The sequence below is a fragment of the Peromyscus eremicus genome, chromosome 7 (assembly GCF_949786415.1).
Source record: "Peromyscus eremicus chromosome 7, PerEre_H2_v1, whole genome shotgun sequence".
In the NCBI taxonomy this organism is placed as follows: Eukaryota; Metazoa; Chordata; class Mammalia; order Rodentia; family Cricetidae; genus Peromyscus; species Peromyscus eremicus.
Window position 1 is genome coordinate 53,419,373 of NC_081422.1, and position 25,884 is coordinate 53,445,256.

A 25,884-nucleotide genomic window follows, 5' to 3' on the forward strand; every position below is an offset into this window, starting at 1 on the left:
TGAGCTGCCATGTGGGTGCTGGGAATTGAACCTGGGTCCTCTGGAAGAGCAGTCAGTGCTCTTAACCTCTGAGCACTGACTGCCCCCCCCCACCCTCACCCCTGAATGTATTGTCTTAACAATGGCAGGGTCTTGGAATGTAGTTCAGGCTAGTTTCTATGGTTACAGGAAACATTTTAAATCACATCCAGGTTCTTGGAAATGAGTGTAGGAATGGTTTGGCTAAAGAGCACCACTACTTTAAGAATAAAGCCAGTAGGGCTGTCCTGTTGGTAAATATGGCACCATATTCTAACAAAAACTTAAAAGACAACCTATCATTTCAGATTGTATCCATCAGGCAATGTCTTTCCAATACCAGCATGGTAGAGATAAACTGTTTTTATAAGTGCCACTGGAAAACCAATCAAATTGTTAGAGATGCCATTCTAAAATTACTGATAGAACAGTTCATTTCTCCTATAGCAAACAGCTGAATGGAATTAAAAAAAAACAATAAACTTTTGAGAAGCACAGAACAACTAGAATCCAATAAAACAATGACTCCAATAGATGAAAGATATTCAGAAGAAGCATTCACATTCAATCAGGGAAACAACTGTTACTAGGCTATTGGTCAAGCACTTTATTTAAAATAAAAGCAACAACAGAAGAGAAAAGCCACGTATCATTTGCTCCTGAGAGTAAATTGTCACATAAAGGAGCCACTGACAAGTGTGAGGTTGTTATGACTTCAGAATATATGCAGTACTTCCAATAGTGTCTCTCAATGTATTCAACAAGTTTCACAGCTTGGTAGTGAGATGCATAAGAAATGACACAGATTTTTTTAGATAAAATTCATTACTATTCTATGGTGATATTTTATTTGTGCTGAAATGTGATTTTATGTGTATGTTAATAATTAAAGTTGCCTGGGGATCAGAGCTAAGAGCAAACCATTTAGCAGAAGTCTGGCGGTGGTGGCACACGCCCTTAATCCGATCACATGGCAGGCAGAATCTCTGTGTGTTCAAGGACACAGCCAAGTGGTGGCCTGAACCTTTAATCTCAGTAGGAACCATAGAGACCTGGAGGTCTGTATAGATAGGCAGTGACGAGGAAGTCATGTGGTTGGGTTTACAACCAATGAGAAGGCAGAACAGAAAGGCAATATAAAGACAGGACACAGGAAGAAGGTCTCTCTCTGAGGGTTAGGACGGCAGCGAGTGGTAAGATAAGGTGGTCTTAGCTCTTGGCTACTGCTCAATCTCTGAGCTTTTAACTCTTTATTTGGCTCTGTGTTTCTTATTTAAATAAAACCATTTAGAATTACATCTACACTATTCCCAAATTTTAAATATGATGAGGCAAAGAAAATTAAAGCAAAGGAATAATGCTGTGTAGTAATAGTGACTAGGAATTAACATCTTCATTGTCACAGTCTAATTTATAAACATCTGTCAGGAGAAGAATAATCTTTTTCAACAAAGCTCACATAAGGAAATTTTATTAATTCTAATATTCTGATTTTCAGGTAGAAAAAGTCATATTAACAATTTTCAAGAATCCTATGCTTTAAAGAATAGGGCTTATTTGAAACAGCACACAATTCCTTGTTATATATTATTTGAAAGAAAGATACATCAAATTGTCTTGTGAAAAATCTAATATGAATTTTAAAACTGAAAGATACGTTATCTCATAACCGCCCCCCCCCAAAAAACCCAGAAAGATGTGTCATTTATTCAAGGTTTGTATGACAGAAACAATGACAGATCTGACACCTACTTCCAGCTTGAGAATCATCTTCCTATTATAATCTGTATTATTTAACTTCTAGAAAGAGAAATAGCAAAATGTCTATAGTGCAAATGACTCTCAAATATCCTCGAAATTTTCATGCATATTCAAATAGCCTTACTGATGCCAGTATAATAAGGAAGGCTTATATAATTTTAAAACCATTTGTCATGTCTTCAACATTCAAATGTTAATCCTCAAGACAGGATTAAGACAGGTATGTTCAAGATCCTTTATCATATTTCAATAAAATCCATATAATTAATGAGTCAACAACTCTGATGTGGAAACTGATTTAAGAGAGTACTCTTACAAATTAAGAGCAGAAATTATACTAAATAAATGCACTCACTGACTATGGATATTTATTGAAATGGTACCTGTTCTGCAATGCTAACAAAGCTCTATGACATAAATGATACAAACAGTGGACACAAATCCTTTTCTTGCAGATTAATAGAAAAGAACCGTGCACATCAAATGACCATGTCATGCATAATACAGAACGTAGATCAAATAAACATTCAAGGACATTAGATATTTCCTTTCTGCTGGGAGCCAAGAGCACTGGCAGCTAAAATGGCACTTAGAATTGGGCTTTGACAGACATACAGGATTTGATCCTGACAAAAGGGGGGCATCTTAACAAAGCAAAACAACTTCAGTGATATGTGCAAGATGAATGAGGACATGAACTTAACTAAGTTTGAGGCAGAAGCTGGATGTCCACAGTATGACACAGTGTTTAAGTGCAGCTGTTCCCCTGTAATCCACACAGGTAAGAGTCATATCCCAGCTTCAAAGGATACACTAGATGTGTCAGCATGAACAAGTTTCCCTAACAAGTTTAAGCTCAGTTCTTAGAGTATATACACATAGGAACAGTAGTCACACTGTTTACTCATGGGGAGGGAGGGAAGGAGAGGGAGAGGGAGTGAGGTTGGGATTGGTGGAAAAAAAAGAACAGAGAAAACCTATATCCAAATTACACGGAAAAGTATCCTTGGGACACCTAAGCCAGAAAATGTGTCCTCCTTTTGCTCACGCAAGTTGTCAATCCAAACTATAAACCTCTTTCCCTCCAACTCATCTTTGGTTTTTGAGACAGATCTCATAATACAACCAAGGCTGCCCTCCAACTCATAATCCTTCTGCCTTATTCTCTCAAGTGCTGGGATTACCAGCACATGTCACCACATCTGGCTTACTTTTATTCTTAACTAATATAAAACTGTAACTGTCTCTTTAAAACATTAATAGTAAAAATGTATTGGGATGATCCATCATGCATAGAATGATATAAAAATGGACAAATGAGCAGGGAAGTGGTGGCACACGCCTTTAATCCCAGCACTCGGGAGGCAGAGGCAGGCGGATCTCTGTGAGTTTGAGGCCAGCCTGGACTACCAAGTGAGTTCCAGGAAAGGCGCAAAGCTACACAGAGAAACCCTGTCTCAAAAAATCAAAAAAAAAAAAAAAAAAAAAAAAAGACAAATGATGTATCACATTAACATTAATCAAAACAAAACTGGCACTGGACAAGAGGATGGAGGTCAGTACCACAGTGCTTATTTAACATGCTCAATGCAGTGGGTTTGATCCCCAGAACTATAAAACAAAAATAATTTTTTAAAAAATAGGCCACAGGTTTATTATACTAGTATACTGATTAACTATAATAACTTTTAAAAAAGTAGACTTCAGAACAAGAACGCTTACCCAGAGATAGAAAACAGCATTCCATATTAATAAACCCATACATTTTTCAAGAAGACATAATCTTAAACATGTATGCACACCACAAGAGTACCGAAGTTACAGGGCAAAACCCAGCATAAATAAGAAAAAATAGGCGAAATTCAATAATATATAGAGAATGTGAGCATCCATCTACTACTAACTGATCAAGAAGGAAGAAAATTAGTAAAGATTAGTAAAGATGACCTGAACAGGGGCTGGAGAGATGGCTCAGCAGTTAAGAGCACTGGCTGCTCTTCCAGAGGACCAGGATTCAATTCCTAGCACCCACATGGCAGCTCATAACTGTCTGTGAGTCAAGTTCCAGGGGATTCAACATCCTCACACAGACATACATGCAGGCAAAACACCAATGCACATGAAATAACAAATTATTTAAAAAAAGATGACCTGAAGCCGGGCGGTGGTGGCGCACGCCTTTAATCCCAGCACTCGGGAGGCAGAGGCAGGCGAATCTCTGTGAGTTCGAGGCCAGCCTGGGCTACCAAGTGAGTCCCAGGAAAGGCACAAAGCTACACAGAGAAACCCTGTCTCAAAAAACCAAAAAAAAAAAAAAAAAGATGACCTGAACATTATTCATCAATTTGATCTGACACTTCTAAACTTCCATTCAACAATAGAAAATACATTGTTTTTTAAAACCTAAAGTAAATTCACCAAGACAAATATCTGATACATGAAGTATACTTTAACTGATATAAAAGAAGATATATCATTGTAGTGGTTTAAATAGGAATGTCCTCCATAGACTCATGGGTTTGAATGCTTGGCTCATAGGGAGTGGCACTATAAGGAGGTATGGCCTTGTTGGAGGAAGTGTGTCACTGTGGGAATGCGTGGCTCACAGTCTCCATCTGCTGCCTTTAGTCAAGATGTAGAACTCTCAGCTCCTTCTCTAGCACCATGTCTTCCTGCATGCTGCCATGCTTCCCACCATGATGATAAAGGACTAGACCTCTGAAACTGTAAGCCAGCCCCAATTAAATGTTTTCCTTTATAAGAGTTGCCTTGGTCATGGTGTCTCTTCACAGCAATAAAGCCCTAACTAAGATGATCATATATGCTCACACAGAGTTAAGCTAGAAATAGCACAAACATAGAAGGAAACCATTAAAAATTAAAGATAAATGCATATCTAGATAACCCATGGATCACAGAAGTCACAAAAATTTTAAAAAACATTTTAACTATATTAAGCTAAAAGTACAGCTTCATTAAGAATCATGTATGCAAAAAAGGACTTAGAAATTTATAGCATAGATGCCCATGTAAAAAAGAAAATTAGTGACAATCAAAGGAGAAACATTAGAGAAAATGAGATCAAACTAAAAGATGAAATTGTAGCCAGCATCAAGGCTGCAGGGAGGGGGTAGGAGATATAACACAGACAGAGATTACCAATATTAAATAGAAGCAAAAATGGTTGACCTCGCAAGCATAAAAAGTTAAGCAAATACCACACATAATTTAAATTAAGCAGGAAGCACTAGGTTCCTCTCTACCCTAGCTGAGCCAAGAGTTGCAAAGTTATAGGTAGTCTACTACATGACTGAGCCTATGATCAGAACAAGGGGGCAATCTCTAACCCTAAATTTTAATTATGTAAATGACTTTGAGTCTTAAACCAGTGAGATGGGGGAATCCGGGAACAGGGCAACGTCCTACTAGCCTACTGTAGAAAAGGGCAGGAATTTCTCACTACTTAAAAAAATCAGTGTCTTGTACCAAATCAGCACGCCAGCTATTTTTGCTTTGCTACTCTGTTGGCATTATTTTCTGCAGAATGGCATATGAAAAACTGCTTCAATTCCCCCCTAGTCTCTTGAATTTTTACTATCTTATTTCCAAGAGCTGCATACAGTTAGTTCCTTGCAAAATATACAATGTGGAAAAGGGGAAAGAGTAACCTAATAGTAAAGAAACCTGACAGCACTACCTTAGCCATGTAACTGGGTTAGAATCACTGGTGTTCATCAAAAACAAGGATGGCGGGGCGGTGGTGGCGCACGCCTTTAATCCCAGCACTCGGGAGGCAGAGCCAGGCGGATCTCTGTGAGTTCGAGGCCAGCCTGGGCTACCAAGTGAGTTCCAGGAAAAGGCACAAAGGTACACAGAGAAACCCTGTCTCGAAAAAAACCAAAAACAAACAAACAAAAAACAAAACAAAACAAAAAAAACAAGGATGGTGACTTGTATTATATCCCCAAACAAACCAAAAAAAAAAAAAAAATGGCATTAAACAGAAGCAAAAATGACCTGAATAAAGTGTGGACTTCATAATAAAAAGTTCCAATATTGGTCAACAGCAACAAATGTGAGAGAAGCGATGCAAGGTAACTGGGCACTCTGTAGCTATCTTCTATGTGCCTGTGGTGCAAGGGCCTAGGAGCATGTGAAGAAGTCAGAAGGGGGTGCCCAACGTCCTCCTCCACACTTTTAGCCAGTCTCCCCTTTAAGGCTGGGATTCCCTTTTTCTTGGCTAGGCTGGAAACCAACAAGCCTCAGTGATTCTCCTGTCTTCACATTACAGGCATTATGCTACCTATATTATGTGGGTGCACAGCAAGTACTCTTAATCACTGAGCCATCATCAAACCCCTCCACAACTATCTTTGTAACTCTTCTATAAACCTAAAACTATTTTAAAATAAAGCTTATTAAGAATATAGATAGAGGATATGGATATGATGGCACATGTCAATATCCTGGCACCTCAGAAACTGAGGCAGGAAGATTATTACAATGAGATCTTGTCTCAAAAACCAAGCCAAACCAGCCAGGCACTGGTGGTACTTGACTTTAATCCCAGCACTAGGGAGGCAGAGGCAGGCAGATCTCTGTGAGTTCAAGGACAGCCTGGTCTACAAAGCAAGTTCTAAGACAGTCAGAACAGTTATATAGAAAAACCCTGTCTCAAAAAACTAAGGCGAGGGGAGGAGAAGAGAGAGGGGAAGAGAGGGCAAAGGGAAGAGAAAGAGAGAGGACTAGAAATGTATGGATTTGTCTCCAGTACTTAAAAAAGCAAATTGGAGGGGAAGAAAAGAGGGGGGTAGGGAGGCAATACAGGAAGGGATGGCTAAAACCAAGGGCCATTTGAGGGGCTGAATGGAAACCTACTATAGTAGAAGCCTCTTAAAGTATATATATATATATATATATATATATATATATATATATACACACACACACACACACACACACACACACATATATATATATATATATGTCTGTATATGTATACATATATATATTATATGAAAGAAATCTAAATGGAATCACCAAATAACAGGGCAGACAAAGTCCCAACTAGACATCTCTCACCACCAAATAAGACTTCCTGTGCTGAGAATGGGTTATATCTAATCACACTGTTGGCCAAAGGCACACCATAGAAACCTTCAAACAACCCAGGCTATTTCCAAGTCTATTGGCTGCTCGCCACAAACTGACAGTAAGGCCCTATTGCTGAAGACAGCACTTACATAATCACTGAACACAGAGAAGACAAGCTGGTGCCTACCTAGAACCTTTACTCCTACTGACTAGCATTCATGGTTCTGGAAGGTATTTTCCATGTATTAAAGGAGGAAGGTAAACACCAACCTAGCTACAAACCCTTCGATCTACAATAGTGACCTGCCTGCAAGATATGCTGGTGCAACTGCCAAACAGTCAGGGTCTGTGTAGGGATGGACTACAGTAAGGACCATGAACCGCCAACACAGCCAAAGCTATGTATTCCGAGTACCTGGTTTCAGTGCAGGGAACATCATCATAAGGATCAACTCACAGACTTAGATCTTTCTCTGAGGAATGAACTCTACACTAGTGGAGAAGTAATCTTTTGACCTAGGGACACACTCTGTTTGGTTATTATTACTACTGTTCTATGTGTGCTCTAGCAGTGAACTGCTAGTTTAAACAAATGACTTATATAAACAATTGAAGGAAGTTATAAAATTAAATACTCCTCCCATTCTGTATGCAGGAGGGGTGTTTCAGTATCAAGGAAGTCATCTGACTTTTTCCTGACATTAAAAACAGTCATTTAAAAAGGTGTGTCAGATGTTAATGACGCACCTACCTCAGCTTTGAGCCCCAGAAAAAGACAGCTCTTTCTTTCCACTCTAAACCAAAATGCTGTCTCCCAGATAAGATCTCAATACTCCAGAGGAAATAAGACAAAATGTGTAAAGGGATTTCTACTCATTATCCATTTTGACCAACAAAAAAGAAAAATCAATTTTGCTTCAATGAGCTTAATGATTTGCATTAACTCTAATCATAACAAATTTTCAAGATGTTACATCTGAAAGAACATTAGCATTTTTAAGATTCAGCTTCAGAAACCAAATTCTAGCATTTTTTTTAAAAAAAAATCGCTTCAGATTATGAATATAATGCAAAGGAATTCAAGGAGTTCTAGTAACATCTTTTACAAAACTATTTTAATATACTAAGATTTATGAATATGAGTTGGAGAAAGCAAAAATTAGGAGAAAAAAAAACCCACCACCAAGTCAGAATCCATATAAAAACCTACATATTTACTTTTCGGCTTGGGAGTCTACAGTGTTCAGGTACACCCTGCATAAAGAGACTCAGACAGTAACGCCGACGCCAAAAGTTTGCTTTTTAAAAATGCACACATCCCTTTAATCCCAGCACTCGGGAGGCAGAGCCAGGTGGATCTCTGTGAGTTCGAGGCCAGCCTGGGCTACCAAGTGAGTTCCAGGAAAAGGCGCAAAGCTACACAGAGAAACCCTGTCTCGAAAAAAAAAAAAAATGCACACATCCAAAGCATCGGGACAACATTACTTAGGAAGCAACAGTAGCATTGAATGTGGTAATATTAAAATTTTTTCTCAAATGCATGTCAAATTATACTTATTTCTGGTCATTTCATAAGCATGTATCAATTGGGAGGGAGATAGTCTCAATGCCAACATTCTTAAATCTAAAATTAAAAAAACACAATGATCCAGAACTGACACTGTGTAAGATCAAATCTGCAAGCATCCAGATTGTCAGTAATGTCTTTCAGACTCAAATGATATTCTGCCAATTATGATATTATTGTATAATTTAGCATCTTTCAAATATAGCTTCCAATTAAATTATAGTCACACATACTATCCTTCTGGTATCTTTGTGTTACAAAACATTCCTTTATAACAAAATAATAGCATCAAATTCAAATTTAAGTTTGCTTTCTGAAAATTTCCAAGTGCATTATTGAGTCTGCAAAGGGTTTCTTCAATTTAAGTACCAAATACCAAAAATTATCACCATGGCTGTAAGTTGCTATCTGGGTCTCATAAGTTCTAGTCTTAAAATCTATGAGTGATGACGAGCAAAGATAAAATTCATGTTCAACATTAAACAAACTATTTATACTTTAATTATATGTCAACCTCATCACAGTTACCTAAAACTAGCATGCATTATGTGATAGCTCAAGCATAATGACAACCAACTTTCCTAACCCAAAAAGACTAAGTAAGGATTATAATCTTAGATTTATATAACCTTTCTCCCTTACACTCAACTCAGTAAATCATAAATTTGGTCCCATCTTCTTTTGTAGGGACATCTATCCAACATTTAACAAACAATTACCATGTAAAAGCCTTTAAGGGACACAAAGAAATGTTCTTGCTACCACTTAGTTGAGAGCTTTAAATATGACATTAATTGGTACAGAACTGTTATCAGAGACACCTTGTTTCCCTCCTTGAAACCAGTCAGTACACCTCTTATACAATGTCTTTTAGTGTGACCTCTGCATGTACCTAAAAGCAGCTGAGGTCTTCCAACTGCTATACAAACCCCAATGCTATCTATGACTAGCTATTAAATAATCTGGTTTATATTCACCTTCCTGAGATGTTGACTTCTACATCAAATTTCTCTGAATTCTTATAAGTTGATCTGCCCACTATTCTCCCAATGCATGTTAAATCTTTCTACACTTTGAAACAAATGAATTGCCTCCTTTTTCCATCTTCATGTAACCTGATCAGTTCAGAATCTCACTTACCCTTCTGGGCTCAATTCAAACGCTAGTGTTCAAAAAGCCTTCTTTTTGAAAACCTGAGAGAAATTATTTCTTCCTGTTTAGAAACAGAGTAATACTTTGGCATTAAGCAGAGCTTACAATACATCCTTTAGACTCATAGAGTACAATCTCTGCCCTGGCATTATGAGAACCTTTCAGGTTTAATAAATTTTCAGTTACTGGGGTGACCATTCAATAATACTGCATCTACTGTGACACTTCTGAGAGTTTCAGAAGGTACTTTTGGTAATTATGACAGAAGTAAACTACAGTGATCTCAAGTCTACTAGACACTCAGCTATCTTTCCAAAATGATATAGCTGACCAACCTTGTCAGCAAGCATAACCACAATACTGACTTAAAAATCTGATTTTTGAAATTAAAGTAAATGAAGAAAACCACAAACTTTTGTCTTAGAAACATTAAAACTTGCTACTGTAGCATAATTCTGAAGTTGAATTCAGGTATCGTTTCTGACTTTATGCTAACTACTAATTTTAAGACAAGTCATTTAGCTGAATCTCTAAGTCTGCAAAACAAAACACTTAAATAACTAAGATCTATTCTAGCTAGACTGAATTTTTTACATCATCTCCCTTAGTAGTCTGCATAGTAGGGCCTTTGCCAGATAGCTAAGAAAATCTATTTACACAGCACATGTACTCAGTAAAATCCTTGGTTTAACAAATCTGCTTTGTTTTTGAAATGGAGCTTTGCAATTTATCCCAGGCTGGACTTCAACTCACTATGTACCCCAAGCTGGCCTGGGACTTGCATCAATCATCCTGACTTAGCCTCCCAAGTTCTGAGATCACATGTGTGAGTCACCATGCCTAGATCAAATTTGCTTTTAATATTTTAATAAATTATACTTTACCGTACCATTTGTATGATACAATTTGTTATTCAGGAAAAAAATATGCCACAATGTCTAACATTTATAGACAGTTATCAAATATGCGATCTACATTTTTTTCCCATAGCATTGCTTTAAAAAATAAGAACTCTTAATCTAAAATTACCTTGAAGTAGAATCTATTACAAGTAGATTAAAATATTTCATGTAGAATTTCTAATAGTCTAACTTGGCTGCCTTCAAATTTACAATACAATTTTTGCTATTTTCTGAATGCTTGGATTACAGGTACGAACTATCACACCCAGCTCAGTTTGTTTTATTAATAATATAATTTGGATATTGTGCTAGCTAGGTTTTATGTCCATAAGCTAGAGACATGAAAGAGGAGGGAGCCTCAATTGAGAAAATGTCTCCATAACACTAAACTATAGACAAGCCTGTATGGCATTTTCTTAGTGATTGATGTGTTAGGCCTGGCCCATTGTAGATGGGGCCACTTGTAGGCTGGTAGTTCTGGGTACTGTAAGAAAGCAGGCTGAGCAAGCCATGGGGAGCAAGCCAGTAAGACAGTACTCTTCCATGGCCTCTGCATCAGCTCCAGCCTTCAGGTTCTTGCCCTCACTGCTTTTGATGATGAACTGTTATATGGAACTGTGAGTGAAATAAATCCTTCCCTCCCCAAGCTGCTTTTGGTCACAGTGTTTCATCACAGCAATAGTAAGCCTAACTAAGACAGATATTTTCCATACATAGATCCCCTTATTCTTTTTAATATGCTTTACAGCACTCTCTTTTATTAGTTTTATTAACTTCATTATTTTCAGATTCATGCTAGTTTAAAATAATGAACCTTTAAACACTCTGTAACTATAGCTTCAAAATAAATGATTATTAACACATTGTTTGAAACATACGCTAAATTCTCCTTTTTTCTTAGATGAGGTCTTATACATCCCAGGCTAGCCTTGAACTCACAATCCTCTTGTCTTTATCTCCCAAATGCTGGAATTGTAAGATAGTATCATCACACCCAGGTAAATAGGAAATTACTCTTTAGCTGTACTTTTAAAAAAGTATACTGCTAACAAGAACTCAAAAACATGCCTGTCTGATAGCATGAATTTTATAGCAAAAAGAAAATAAGTACCAACATGTCCATTAAATACTGGGAAATGAAAAAAAAATCACAGAAAAACACTACTGTAGATAAAAAAAGTTTATATGTGAATGTAAATAAATATATGTATGTACATAAAAGAACACATGAGCTCCTTTGAATCCTTCAGGTCTCAACTTGACTATCACCACTTCAACAAGGCCATCTTTTCAATATACTTATTTAAATTAATTCCCACTCTATCCTCAAAAAGTTTCCCCATTTCCTGTTTTTATTTTATGCGTACATGTGCTTTGCTATAGGTGTGCCTGCGCATCATATGCATGCAGTGCCCAAAGAGGCCAAAAGAAGGTGTCTGATCCCCTGGTACTGGATTGCATGCTGTGAGCTGCCTTGTGGGTGATGAGAGAACCTGGGTCCTCTGGGAGAATAGCCAGTGCTCTTAACTGCTGAGCCATTTCTCCAACACCCCAACACCACCCCCCTTTTTTTTGAGACAAGGTCTTATACAGTAGCTCAGGCTGTCCTGGAGCTCATTGTATAGTTCTGGTTAGCCTTTAATTTATGGCAATCTTTGTGCCACAAGCTCCTAAGTGCCAGGAATAAAGTTATAAGCCTCCACGCCCACCTCCCTAATAATTCTTTGTATACAGGTGGTGGCAGTGGTGTATGCATATGTGTCCATATGTGTAGGCCAGACTTCAATGTTGAGCGTCTTCTATCACTTTCCAGCTATTTCTTGAGACAAGTCTCTCAATAAACTTGATGCTTGCTGATTCAGTTGGATTGGCTAGTTAGTAAGCTCCAGAGATGCCCTGTTTTGGCTTCTCCAGCACTGAGAATATAGGCACATACCACCACACCTAGTTTTTCATGTGGGTGCTAGGGATCTGAATTTAGGTACCCATGCTTGAATGGCAAGTACTTTACTGAATGAACAATTTTCAGACCCTGAACACCAATAATTCTTTATCAGAGTGTATTGGTTATTCTTCTTGTCACTGGGGCAAAATATTAATACACAATAGAAATAATTTAGATAAAGGAGGGTTTGTTTTAGCTCATAGTTTCATGGCAGAAAAGGCCATGTTGGGACTAGTCTGGGCCTGGGTGGTATGAGTTCTTAGGATGGTTCCCTCACATCTTAGGCTGGCTACAATTCTCTAGTGAGGTTGCTACATCCCTTTATCTACTAGCCTTGCCCCATGTCCAGAAGTTCCACAACTTCCCCAATAGTGACACTAGGTCAAGACCAAGTGTACAGACACATGTACGTGTGGGGAGGGGGTGTGGGGGGGGACTGAATTTACATTCAATCCACAACATAAAGCATTCCTTTAATTTCCTTTAAGCATTTATTATTTTAGTTGCTTAATGTTTCTCTACTCTAATAGATAAATGTTCTATGAGGGCAGAAGATAATGTCTGCTTGCTATTTCAACCTTACCACTTAGCACAAACCCACACTTCTGTAAGGTATATGGTATGTTACCACACATATTTACTGAATAACTATGTAAGTGAAGTTTGTGAACAAGGGCTAGCTCTAGAAAGTGAGACCAGGAAAGAGTTAACAGTACATTTACTTTTTTTAATCAGACAATTACACATTCTTATTTTTGACAATGAACATGTGTTAGGTCTTTTTAAAAATAGTCCAAGTTTAGTTTTAACTAGATATTTCAGATGCCGTTCAATCTAGTCATAAAAGAATATTTTATTTTACAAATTTAAATTATATATAATTTATATATATAAAATCATATCTAACATTAAATATATACTCCTAAAATGATTACATTTAGTGGAGTATTTGAAGTGATTAAAAAAAAAAACTAACAATCACCTAATTTAATCCTTTCATTTTACAGAAAACAAAAAGCACAGAATTTCAGTGTCGGACCCAATTAGTAAGTCAGGAGCAGAGAAAACACTGGCATTAGAAACATTTGTAATCTTAGACCGTTCCTAGATACAAGGTGGGTGTGGTGGCACCTGACTAATCCTAGCACTCAGGAAGGTAAGACAAAAAGATTGCTGTGAATTTGAGGCCAGCCTGGGCTACAAAGTGACTTCCGGGCCTATCTGGGTTATAAATTGAGAGTCTCAAAAACATAACCAAGAAAGTTCCTAGATAGAGTAATCAAATTAAGAGTCAAATTATACCAGTTATCTGGAGTAAAACTTTTCCTAAAGTTATAATTACCAGTACTTAAGTAAAATAATAAATCAGAATTAACCCTTTGATCAACACTAACTAACCTTTACAAGTAATGATTTAGATTTAAAATATTCCACCAATGACTAATAATTTCTTGCTACTTAGCCAACTTTTAATCATGCCAAGCTATTAGTCACCTTTCCCAGAACTTCTATCACTCAATAACCTCAGAACTATATGGAATTTTTGACAAATGTTTCAGTCAAATAAAATGAAAAAAACAAAACAAAACAGCCACTCATAATACTCAGTATGTATCCTTATCTACCACGGCCATGATATCCTAGAAGTCATTTAATGTGATGGTAAAGTGTGAATTTCCTTTACTACAAACAAGCTCATGTTACTTCCTTTTCATCAGCCCCTCTTCCTCCTGCAACAACAACAACAAAACTTGCCAATTATCAGGCCTGTTGACAGGACATACATTTAAAAAGTGTATTTCTATGGTTTTTATATTCCAGTCTTACAAGACAATTTGGAGGCTATTTTTAAATTCAAACAAACAAGAAGAAAGAATGAAAAGTGAACAATATTTTTCCCTCAGGTTTTGCTACCTTTAACATACCTGCAAAGGTTTCTTTTTTTCTTTCTCTTGTTTTTTTTTTTTTTTTTTTTTTAAGATATAGTCTCCCTATGTAGTCCAAGGCTGGCCTGGAATTCATAATTTTCCTGTCTCTGTCTTCCAAGTGCTAGGATTACCAGGCATGTAGCCCTCATACCATCCTACTTAGCTGCACTAATTTTACTAACAATTAAGAAAATCTTTCAACAGACAACTATTAAAAACAGGCACTAATTTGAAATGTCATAATATAGAAGTAATTCCATTTTATGTTCAATTAAGTAGTTTAAAAGAGTCTACAAAACCAAGAGTTGCTGCTGCCAGACATGGTGGTGTGCAATGAAATTCCAGCATTGAGAAGGCTGAGGATAGTGAGCTCACTGCTAACCTGATTTACACAGGTAGATAGACGGCTATCTCAAAAACAAACCAAAACCAATACCAAAAGAAGTAACAAAGAGTGTTTCTGTTACTGAAAATGCATAAAATAATTTAAATCATATTTTTATTTTTTCTTAAAATTATTACATTTTGCTTATTTATTTGTATGTATTATATATGTGTATGTGTGGACAGGCATAACATACATATGAAAAATCAGAGGATAACTCGAGAGAGTTAGTTCTCTCCTTCCATCATCATATGGGTTCTGGGAATTGAACTCAGATCATCAGGTTTGGTGGCAGGTGCCTTTACCCACTGAGTGATCTTGCCAGCTCCATCTTACATTTTAAATGTTTTAAGAAACTTTGCTCAGCCTTGGTGCAGGGAGGAGGGGACTGGACCTGCCTCAACTGAATCTACCAGGCTGGGCTGAATCCTCAGGGGAGACCTTGCCTTGGAGGAGGTGGGAATGGGGGGTGGATTGACGGGGGAAGGCTGGAGGGGTGGGAGGAGGGAGGACAGGGGAATCCGTGGCTGATACGTAAAATTAAATTAATTATAAAATGAAGAAAAAAAAAGACAATGCTGAAACAATGCTTCTCAAATTCGACCTCCCAATTCAGGAGGAAATTGTGTTTTCTGATGACATGACATAAAACATCTCATATAGGAACACTGAGAGCGTGGCACTGGTTTCCTCCACTGTGCTGCTGCAGGCTGTACAGGGATGAACTAACAATCATCTGCAGTTTCTACTTCTCCCAACAGTTTTTCAGAGTCATAGCACATTTCCTCCTAGATCTGCCTTTCTGCTCCCATCCTTGTGTTTTCATCCTTTCACTTCTCTTTTCCTTTATTCTACTCCAATTTTTCCTTTTAAAAGGTCTTAAGTGAAATACACTTCCACAAATGAGAAATAATCACAAACTATTACCATTTGTGATATAGTCTGGTAGCTGGCAAACAGTGTCTACAAGGGGCAAGAGACACTTCCAGGTTTTATAGGCCATCTGATCTCTAAACTACCGACTTTTGACATTACAGTATGAAAGGACCACAAACAAGACATAGATAATCTGTCAACAAATGTGTATGTCTATGTCCAATGAAAAATGCAGGAAATGGATGGATCTGGCCTACAAGGCACACTTTGCCAACTTAATCTAATCCATTTTTGAAAGTTGTCTTTTAAAATATTAATTAGTCTGCTAAAAACAAAAAAGCAAAGAACCTAGACAAACAAGAAGGATACTAGGTGAGAGGGTTTGGGGAATGATATATAGCCACCACATATCACTCCTGGGGTCACAATGCTACTAAATACAAGGTAAAGAGGCTCAAAGTAAGCTAACTTTCATCATTCCTCTTTTATGCTGTTCAAGCCTATGCCTATATCCTGCCAAATTAAAGGGCATCACGGGGGCCTGCCAGAATCTTCTCTACCTCATGCAATACAAAATCACTGTCCTCTGAAAGAGACTAGCTGTGAATGCTGACCTTCCACTGATAATGTTACTAGTAGAAGGTCGTCAGTATTATGTGTCTGGTGACTTTTTATCTTTTAACAATGACTAAAAAGTTGAGTTTAGTACTTAAAAAAAAAAAAAAAAAGGAAAAAGCTTTTCAAATTATGCAATCTGAAAACACCGAAAAAATATAATTCATCAAAGTGACTAATTAATGTAAACATTTTGGGAAAGGGAATGCTTAATTATATTTGTATAGTTTTTAAATTCAGATCTGATCTGTTTAGCTTTGTATCTTTTCTACTTGAAATTCTATACTGAGATTTCCTCATCATTAAAAAGTGTTAAGCTGTTCTATAATTATTTTCATTTCATTCTATTTTTAACATTTAAGTAATTTCCTATTCTTTACCTTTATTCCTATTTCTTTTTCTTTTTAAATCACTAATGGTGATATTAGTGATATTAGTCTTTTTCTAAATCTGATTTCTAAGAAAAAAAACTCCTAAATATTAATGGGTTAAACTAGTAATTTTTAAGATTTAACTATAAAAATGCTTTTATTAAATGATACAAAGATTTACAATTTCTTTAAGAAGGAAAGATACAAACCTATTCATATCCTATTCATCTATCACAAACAATACGTTAAAAATAGAAAAACCACCATTGAATTTACTACTTTATCTCTTCCTACTATGAGTTGTATGCAATGAATTTTGTTTCTGTTCTTCAAGTCTTCATTTCATTTTCAAAGGATATTTTTTTAATTGAAAACAATTTATTCACTTAATTTACTACTTTATCTTTTCCTACTATGAGTTGTATGCAATGAATTTTCTCAGTTTCTGTTCTGAAAACGTGTTCATTTCATTTTCATTTTTGAGGATACTTTTACTGGACAGATAACTTACTTGGGTTGCTTTTTCCCCAAAGGTCTTTAGTTTTGGCAAAAAAAAAAAAAGTCTACTGTAATTCTTTAAAACTTATTATTTTTATTTTGAGTATGGGTGTTTTGTTTGCATGCATGTTTGTGCACTACAATGTGTGCCTGGTGCTTACAGAGGCCAGAAGAGGTTGTCTGGTCTCTTGAAACTCAGTTACAGACTATTGTGAGCCACCATGTAGGTGCTGAGCCTTGAATGTGGATCCTCTGGAAAAGCAGCCAGTGCTCTTAATCACTGAACCATTTCTCCAGGCCCATCCTTGTTCTTCTGCAGGTAAATGTCTTTTGTTGCTATTTATTTTTGATATTATAATTTAATTACATTTCTCTCTTCCCTTTCCTCCCTCCTTTCCTCATATGCTCCTCCCAGGTTTCCTTCAAAGTGATGGCCTCTTTTTTCAGTTATGGCATGTATATATGTATTTTCACATACATATGTATTCCTAAATATGACATGCTGAGTCCATATAATGCTACCTGTACCTATGTTTTCATAGCATTCCTTTGGCAATGGACAACCAACTGGTGTACTCTTCTGGAAAGATCACCTCTCCTGCTCGCAGCTTTACTCAGTTGCCTATAGTTCTTGTGGTGGGTTGAGACTCATCTGGTTCGTCATGTTCGGTGGTGTCATTCTTATTCAGCTCATGTTTGGGCAGTCATTTTGGTGAGACTTTATGAGTATACCTTCTGCTATGACACAATCTCACACCAAACTCCCTGATCCTCTGGCTTTTACAATCTTTCCACTTCCTCTTCCACAGTGTTCCTTGAGCATTAGGTGCAGAATTATTTAGAAGATGTATCTATTGGGACTGTTTTGTATGGTGATATTTGTGCTGAAATGTGATTTTAATTGTATGTTAATCAATAAAGTTGCCTGGGGGTCAGAGCTAATAGCAAGCCATAGCAGAAGCTGGGTGGTGGTAGCGCACACCTTTAATCCCGATCACATGACAGGCAGATCTCTGTGTGTTCAAGGATACAGCCAGCATGGAGACACATGCCTTTAATCTCAATACCAACCATAGAGACCTACAGGTCTGTATAGACAGGCAGTGACGAGGAGGTCATGTGGTTGGGTTTACAACCAATGAGAAGGCAGAACAGAAAGTCAATAAAAAGACAGATACACAGGAAGTAGGCCTCTTTCTGAGGGGAAGGACAGCAGTGGCAGTAAAGGGGTAAGAAAGGGTTTTTAGTATCAGCTCTCAGCTATTGCTCTGACCTCTTGGGCTTTTAACTCTGCATTTGGCTCTGCATTTCTTATTTAATAAGACTGTTAAATCTACATTGTGCTTGTTTTGTTTTGAATCTCACAATTTTCTTATGTTTAGTCTTCAATTTAACCATGATGCAAACAGGTGCATTTTCTTTCACTATCAACACCATTATTACTATTATCACTTTGGAGTTAAGCTTACATCTGAGCTGATTTTTGGATCTGTCGTTTAATTCTCTCTCTGACTACCCAGTACTGGTTACTCAACCCAGAGCCCCACTCATGCTAGGCAAGTATGCTACCACCGAGCTACACCCTCTCATCCTGTGTTTTTAAAAAATCACAATTATGGACTGGAGACATAGCTCAGCCATTAAAAGCTAAGGCTCACAATCAAAAAAAAAATCACAGCTATTGCCTATTTAAATATTTCCTTTGCTCTGTTCTTATCTTCTTTGTCCTTTAAGACTCAAATTTGCTTATGCTAGCCAAAAATGGCCTCAGTCAATAATACTCCATTTTATGGATATACCATAGTTCACCCATTCACATACTGAAGACTATTTTAATTGTTCCAAGTTGTGGATCTTGGGGATAAAGGTGCTATAAACACTTGAGTGCACATTTTTATGGATGTAATTTTTCAACTTAGGTGAATACCAAGAAATATGATTACTGGACCATGTTAAGGATGGTATCATTTGGTTTTCATTTCTTTGTTTTGGTTCATTTTGTAGTCTGTAAAGCCATGTCTGAGTAGTTTTTAAAAGAAAAGTCTATAAGGAATGGCAAGTGGATGGTATACTTCCTAGTGTCTTTGCAGTGAATTTACATAAAGAAGTAAAAAAATTCTTGAATCTGGTTCTGTTGACTTATATCTTTCAACACCGAACAGGCTTTTTCCTTTGCTTTTTGGGGGATCTATTAATTTTTCACTGAGTGATGAACAAAGCATTTAGAGCCATGTTAAGAATTAAGTATCATTTACACCTAGGCACTGGTATGCCTGTTCTTTGTCAAACTATTAGAGTGGAGTTTAGCCAATACAGTCAGGAACTGAGTTTGGTATAGATTTAGTTGTTACAGTTACTTGCAGTATACAACAGGCTTCAAAGTGCTCTATAGCTAAGACTAACACTGTCATATGTTCAGAGATAGAAGGCTTCCCCCAACTATTCTTTCCTTTCAGCTTTCAAACATTTCTGGACACTATTACAAAAGGAATTTTCCATCAGGCTCATGACTTTTTTCAAGAGAAAGGCTTTCTGCCTTGGTTCTAGGTTCACAGCTGAAGTAGATGCAATTCTCTGTTGTCCTTGTCCAGCTTCAATTTTAGGTAGGCTCTGTGATTCTTTCTATGGCAGGCTAAGTCTGCTCTGTACTATGCTGATCTTAGGTGGGCATGTTCTTAAACACCACTCTCCTCTTTAATAGAAAAGGGCTTCTTGCTATCAGTGCCTTCTGGAGCCTAAAATAATATTCTGACCCTCTTTTAAGGCAGAGCTTCTCTTCTGTCCTTCCCTTCAGCAATAATGATTTTCCCCTGTATTCTGAGTTTCTCCCAAGAGCAGAGAGAGTGCAGTTCAGTAGTAGAGGACTTACCCAGCATGTGCAAGGCCTTATGTTCAACTCTTAGTAGTACCCTGCATATCTCCCCACCCCCAGGCCAGGTCCAAGGGGTGTGTGTGTGTGTGTGTGTGTGTGTGTGTGCCTGTGCGTGTCTGTGTCACAGAAGAAAAAGTTTCTCTTCACAGAAGGAATTCGGTTTCTAAACTTTCTCTAGAAATATCTGAAATAAGTAGGTTTTCTGTTTCTTTTCCATGGGTTTGAGGCTTATAGAAGGATCCGAGGAAAAGTGAGAGGCTTATGTCTATCTCCCAACAGGACAGAACACCCTCTTCATTTCTAGACCCGAGAGACAACTTTGATCCTCCTATTTTAAATTTCTTCTCAACTGGGAATACTATGTGGAACACCAGGAAAATTTATCTGAAAGCAAACAAGAGATCCCTTGGAGTCTGGGTCTTCCATATCTTCCAAACTAGTACACACTTGGCCTTAAATAATTAGCTAAAATTGAAAGCCCCTCCATCCCATTTCTGGCAGCCATTTCAATCTCTTGTGGTAAGCTAAAGATAAAACAATTCCTATAACCCAACACGTAGGCTGTGAGGCATGAAACCTGCCCTACTTGGCTGCTTTATTAGCTCAGCTCTCAGATGGGCTAGAGTAGGGTTGATTCTTCAGCATCCAGCTCTCAGTGAGAGGAGCTGGCTCTTGTCTTCACTCCTGCCTTCTTGTTGAGGCAGGCTTTTGCTATACAATTCTCCAGCCTCAGCTTCTCCAGTGCATGCACGACCACACTCAACTTGCCTTCCTTTTCTGTTTTTGCAGTTTTATTATCATTCTTCCAGTCACCAGATAAAATCTTGGGAATATTTCTGATTTTTCTGTAGTGATATTTAATTTCCAATCTGATGGCAATATCTGAATGATTTAGATCACCAATGTCCCTTTGTCAAGGTCATTTTTTTCTATCTGTCTAGTACATGTAATTATTAGCTCCTAACCAGTTTGTACTCTGCCATCCATTAGAATGTCTTAGCACTGCTGCATTGCTTTGATTTTTAATCATGGTCATTATCTCTTCTGTGCTACTTTATTTGTACCATAAAACATGAAAGCAGCTCCACTAAGGTTGTATAAATCTTATATTCTTTACTGTATTATAAATACCATAAAGACAGCGATCAGGTATTGTAAATTGCTATATTCCCTCTTTTAGCTTTCTTACATAAATATTTGTCTTAAAAAATCAAAACATTAAGGGGCTGGAAAGATGGCTCAGCAGTAAAAAGCACTTACAGCTCTTACAGAGGACCCGAGTTCAGCTCCCAGCACCCATGTTGGGTGGCTCACAATCACCTTTAAGTCCAGCTCGAGACATCCAATGCCTCTGGACTCTGTGAGCACCTGAACTCACATACATATATTCACATACAGACACATACACATAACTTAAAAATCTTTTATCTTTAGATAAAACATCAAAAGTCAGCTGGGCGGTGGTGGCGCACGCCTGTAATCCCAGCACTCAGGAGGCAGAGGCAGGTGGATCTCTGTGAGTTCAAGGCCAGCCTGGTCTACAGACCTAGTCTAGGACAGGCTCCAAAGCTACAGAGAAACCCTGTCTTGAAAAAAAAAAAAAAATCAAAAGTCAGGAACAGTGCCAAATGTCTCCTATAGTTCTAATCTTGAGAGATTGAAGTAAGAGCATCACTTAAGCTAAGGAATATGAGACCTGGGCAACACAGTAAGACACTTACCACCCTCCCCCATCTCAAAAATAAGTAAGCAGAGGCTGGAGATATAGCTCAGCGGTTAAGAGGAATTACTACTCTTGCATAGGACCAGGTCCCTAAAACCACATCAAGCAGCTCACAACCACCTGTAACTCCAGTTCCAGGGGATTTGAAGCTTGGCCTCCAAGGGACCATGGTGCACACACAGACAAGCTTGCACATACACATACCTATAAATTAATTCTTAAGCAAATAAAAAATAAAATGGCAAAAATAAGAAACAAATTTAATAAACATGGGACTTATAACCTTCTAATAGCCTATGACTTGTCAGTGTGTTGTCAATGTGATTACAACAAAAAAATTCCCAAAGCCCATATATGTTCTCAAAGCCAGAGAACACACACAATTAATAAACTTATTATACCATCAAGCACATTCAGAGGAAAGCTCCATTAAGGATGCTCCAAACACAGTCATCCATTTACACTAGTAAGATTTCTATTAGTAATCACAAACATGTGAATATGCTAAATACCTCTAGAGTTTCTTAGAAAGTCATTGCCATTGTACTTCAAACAACAAAACAAATAAAAAAAATAAACCCACAAAACAAAAAAAAACCCAACCAAAACCAACATTACCTCACTCACTCAGCTGGTACCCAATTTGGGATTTTTTTATTTTACAAACTTGAAAAGTTGCTAGAGTCATTTCCAATGAAAGAGAGAAAGGTATAATCACAGAAATAGGGTAAAAAAGCTGCTCAAATATTTTATAACTTTTACAATATTATTTTCAAGTATATTTTAAAATAGCATCTACAAATCTCATACGCTATTTTAGTGAAAAGTCAGCAAAGGTGCCAGCTCTGTCAATTAGCTTCCCTGGTCAAGCTATAGCGGGTCAGAGGGACCTGCTGGAATTACAGTACTATGTGACTGTATTTGACTCAGATGTCCAAAGATCAGATGTCCAAATGCTACCTTTATCATGCATTCACAAAAAAACACTCAAAATGGAAGGAAGAAAAAAAGAAGAAAGCTTTAGTTGCTAAAATACGTCCAATGATCACCCTCACCAATTTAAGACTGAACTGCTACACAACAGCAATTTAGTATGAAAACATAACCATATAAAAGGTTCAATGTAACATTGTTCATAATGGCAAAACAAAAAACAACAATAACAACAACTTAAAAGAAGAGGACAACTTAAATGCAACCAAACAGGGAATAAATTATATAAAACTACATATATATTCTATCCAATAATGAACAATGTTGTTATTTTGTTACCATGGAAAGATGTCCAGTGGAATGATGTTGCAAGAAAACAGAGTTATGAAAAGACATACATATCCTCTGTGTGCTCCTATGCAACACTCCTAGGTGGTAGGATTTAGAATTAGTGCCTTCCTTCCAGTTCCAAATTCAAGTTTTACTTCCTGCTTCACAAAATGAAGCCAGGCACTTTTAGTATAGTTTTTCCTTTTCTCAGCTGACATACATGTTACACATATCAGCACAAGCATTAGAGACACCAATTGCAGAGAGGACTTCCTCGTTAGCTCCCATGTGCAGGTTCTGATAGCCAACATCTTTCCACAACACACAACCTCTTGGGTGTTTTTGCAGAAAATGCCTCTGGTGAGATATGAACTTATGATCTACTCTCCTCACACCCTAAAAAGTAAATTCAAAGTTTCAACAGCAAAGCACTACATCTACTTTTCTGTCACCTAGTAAACCAGAGCCACATTCTTTCCAATAATGTCTGGATTTCAGGCTTAGGTGAATGTCTTTCTCTGCAGACTCTATCTATACCCAGGTGCTATTGCTGCTTGTTATACATGCCAATGCTAATATAAGAGGTCTTTTTTTACTACCTAAATCCTTAATACTCTCTAGAATTAATAACTCTTTACATTAAGCTTTCCCTGTTCAAATTACAGTGTTTTCGCCAACTCCTACACCCTTTTCTATTTTTCAATGTTGACTAAATTTATTTTGCATAATAAACAAGTATTTTTTAATGATAATCAGAAAAGGCACACTAATTTTCTTTCGGAAAAACAACAAAAATTTAGTGCAAATATTAAGAAGTTTTCCTTATAAGGCAGAAATACAATTGTGAGATCAACACAAGTGGGTTCTGATAAACACTTGTGTAGACTTCCAGCTTTTCTCTTCTTTTTTAACATTATCTGAAAATGTATCTCTAAATAATTTTATTTTTTAAATATTTCTTCTTCTTCTTTTTTTTTTTTTTTTTTTTTTTTTCAAGACACGGTTTCTCTTTGTATCCCTGGCTGTCCGGGAACTCACTTTGTAGACCAGGTTGGTTTCAAAATTAGAGATCTGCCTGCCTCTGCCTCCCAAGAGTTGGCATTAAAGGTGTGTGCCACCACCCAGCTATTTTTTAAATGTGTGTGTGTGTATGAGTGTTTCGTCTGAATATATGTATGTGCAACACATGTGGTACCCAAAGAGACCAAAAGAAGGAATCAGATCTCCTGGAACTGGAGTTACAAATGGTTGTTAGGCACCATGTGGGTGCTGGGAATCGAACCTGGGTCTTCTGAAAGAGCAGGCAGTGCTCTTGCCTGCTGAAGCCCTTGAAGTAATTGAAGTGAAAGAAATGACTTAAGACTGCTGCTCTTTTGCTTATAGTTGTGTCACATGCTGGGCTTTACCAAGCAAGCCATCACAAGGCACCCTGGAGTAACAGTGCCTCCAATACAAGCTCCTTCAGCTCACTGCTGCTCCCCTCTTACCATGCTCAAGGATTATCAGCTGGGCTCCAGCTTGTGCATTTCCAACATCATTCTCAGCAATGCATTGATAGAACCCTTCATCTGATTTCACCAGACCCAACACTTGCAGATTATGTTCCTTCTAAGGAAGAAAAACATACATAAAATTTTATGCCTAATTGATGAACATGAGTTTAAAACCTCAAGGATATGTTCTCAAGGAAATGGAAGAAATATTGTTATTAGCATAAATGTTGCTTTAAAATAAAAAAATGTAAATACTGATAAAATAAAAATGCTAATTTAACCACAACAGATTGTTTTTTTAATGTTAAATGCTCACAAACTTTTTAACATGAGATTATGCATTTCAGAAACAGAAAATACATCCCCACAGAAAATGAATTACTTATATGACAAATTTGTAAAATGACACTGTCTTTAAAACATAATTATTTCTGAGCTTTTTACTGAGTATTATGTAAAGACCTTCAGGTATGCCACTAATATTTATTATAAAACCTAAACAATCCTATTAGTAAGATATTAGATAATGGTAGTATTAGTAGGTAATAATAATACTGATAATACCTAATACATATAAAGTAAAGTGCAATTATGACAAAGAATTATTAAATATATTTAACATCTTTTTTTCTCACGCTGGAATCTGGGAAACTGACTAATTAGATTAGGCTAGCTGGCCAGTAAGCCTCTAGAATTCACTTGACTCCATCTCCACAGTGCAGGCATTTCAACATAAAACTTCTTATGTGGGTTTCTCCTGGTGACTGTACTCAGGCCTTCATGCTTACATGAGATAAGATAGACTGAGATATCAATCCAGCCCCACATTTAACTTTTTGCATTTACATTTTGTTACAGTTTTGAGACAGTCTCAAGGAGTGACCTAATCTGGCCTCAGGCTCACTATCTTCTTGCCTTTACCTCCTGAGGACTGGGTTTACAAGTAAGTTATCACCATGTCTTGCTTGTATCTACTTCAAAAATTCTTTTAACTAATATATGCAAGTTAAATTAAAAGGTACTATGTGATGATGTACTCACTTTCTAAAAGGGTTTTTGTTTGTTAGAATGGTTAGCATGGGATCATTCTTACTTTGAAAGGTATGTGCCCTGATTTATGATTTTTTTTAGTTAAGTTCTGTATAATTTGTTGTATAATTAATTGATATGTTTTTCAAAATTATCATCTTTCTATACTTCCAGAGAGACCTGGATGTGGTGGTTTATGCACTCAGGAAGCAGAAACAGGTTGATTTCTGTGATTTCCAGACCAGTTCCGTCTACATAGTGAGTTCCAGGGCAGCCAGAGCTACAGTTGAGATCCCGGGGGTGGGGGTGGGGGGAGGAGAGGAGGTAAAAGAGAGGGGAGGTGGAGGGGAGGAGAGACCTGCTCCTTGAAAACAGCTGTGAAGGCAATGAGG

At 37.2% G+C, this 25,884-nt stretch overlaps 1 protein-coding gene across 1 annotated transcript in view; it reads right to left on the minus strand.

The window, feature by feature from the left end:
* Nucleotides 1–25,884, minus strand: part of Neo1 (neogenin 1) — a 140,472-nt gene that overhangs the window by 66,940 nt on the left and 47,648 nt on the right. Inside the window, exon 7 of the mRNA XM_059269041.1 lies at nucleotides 24,458–24,578. Coding sequence (XP_059125024.1) covers nucleotides 24,458–24,578 — 121 coding nt within the window. The remainder of the gene's footprint in view (nucleotides 1–24,457; nucleotides 24,579–25,884) is intronic.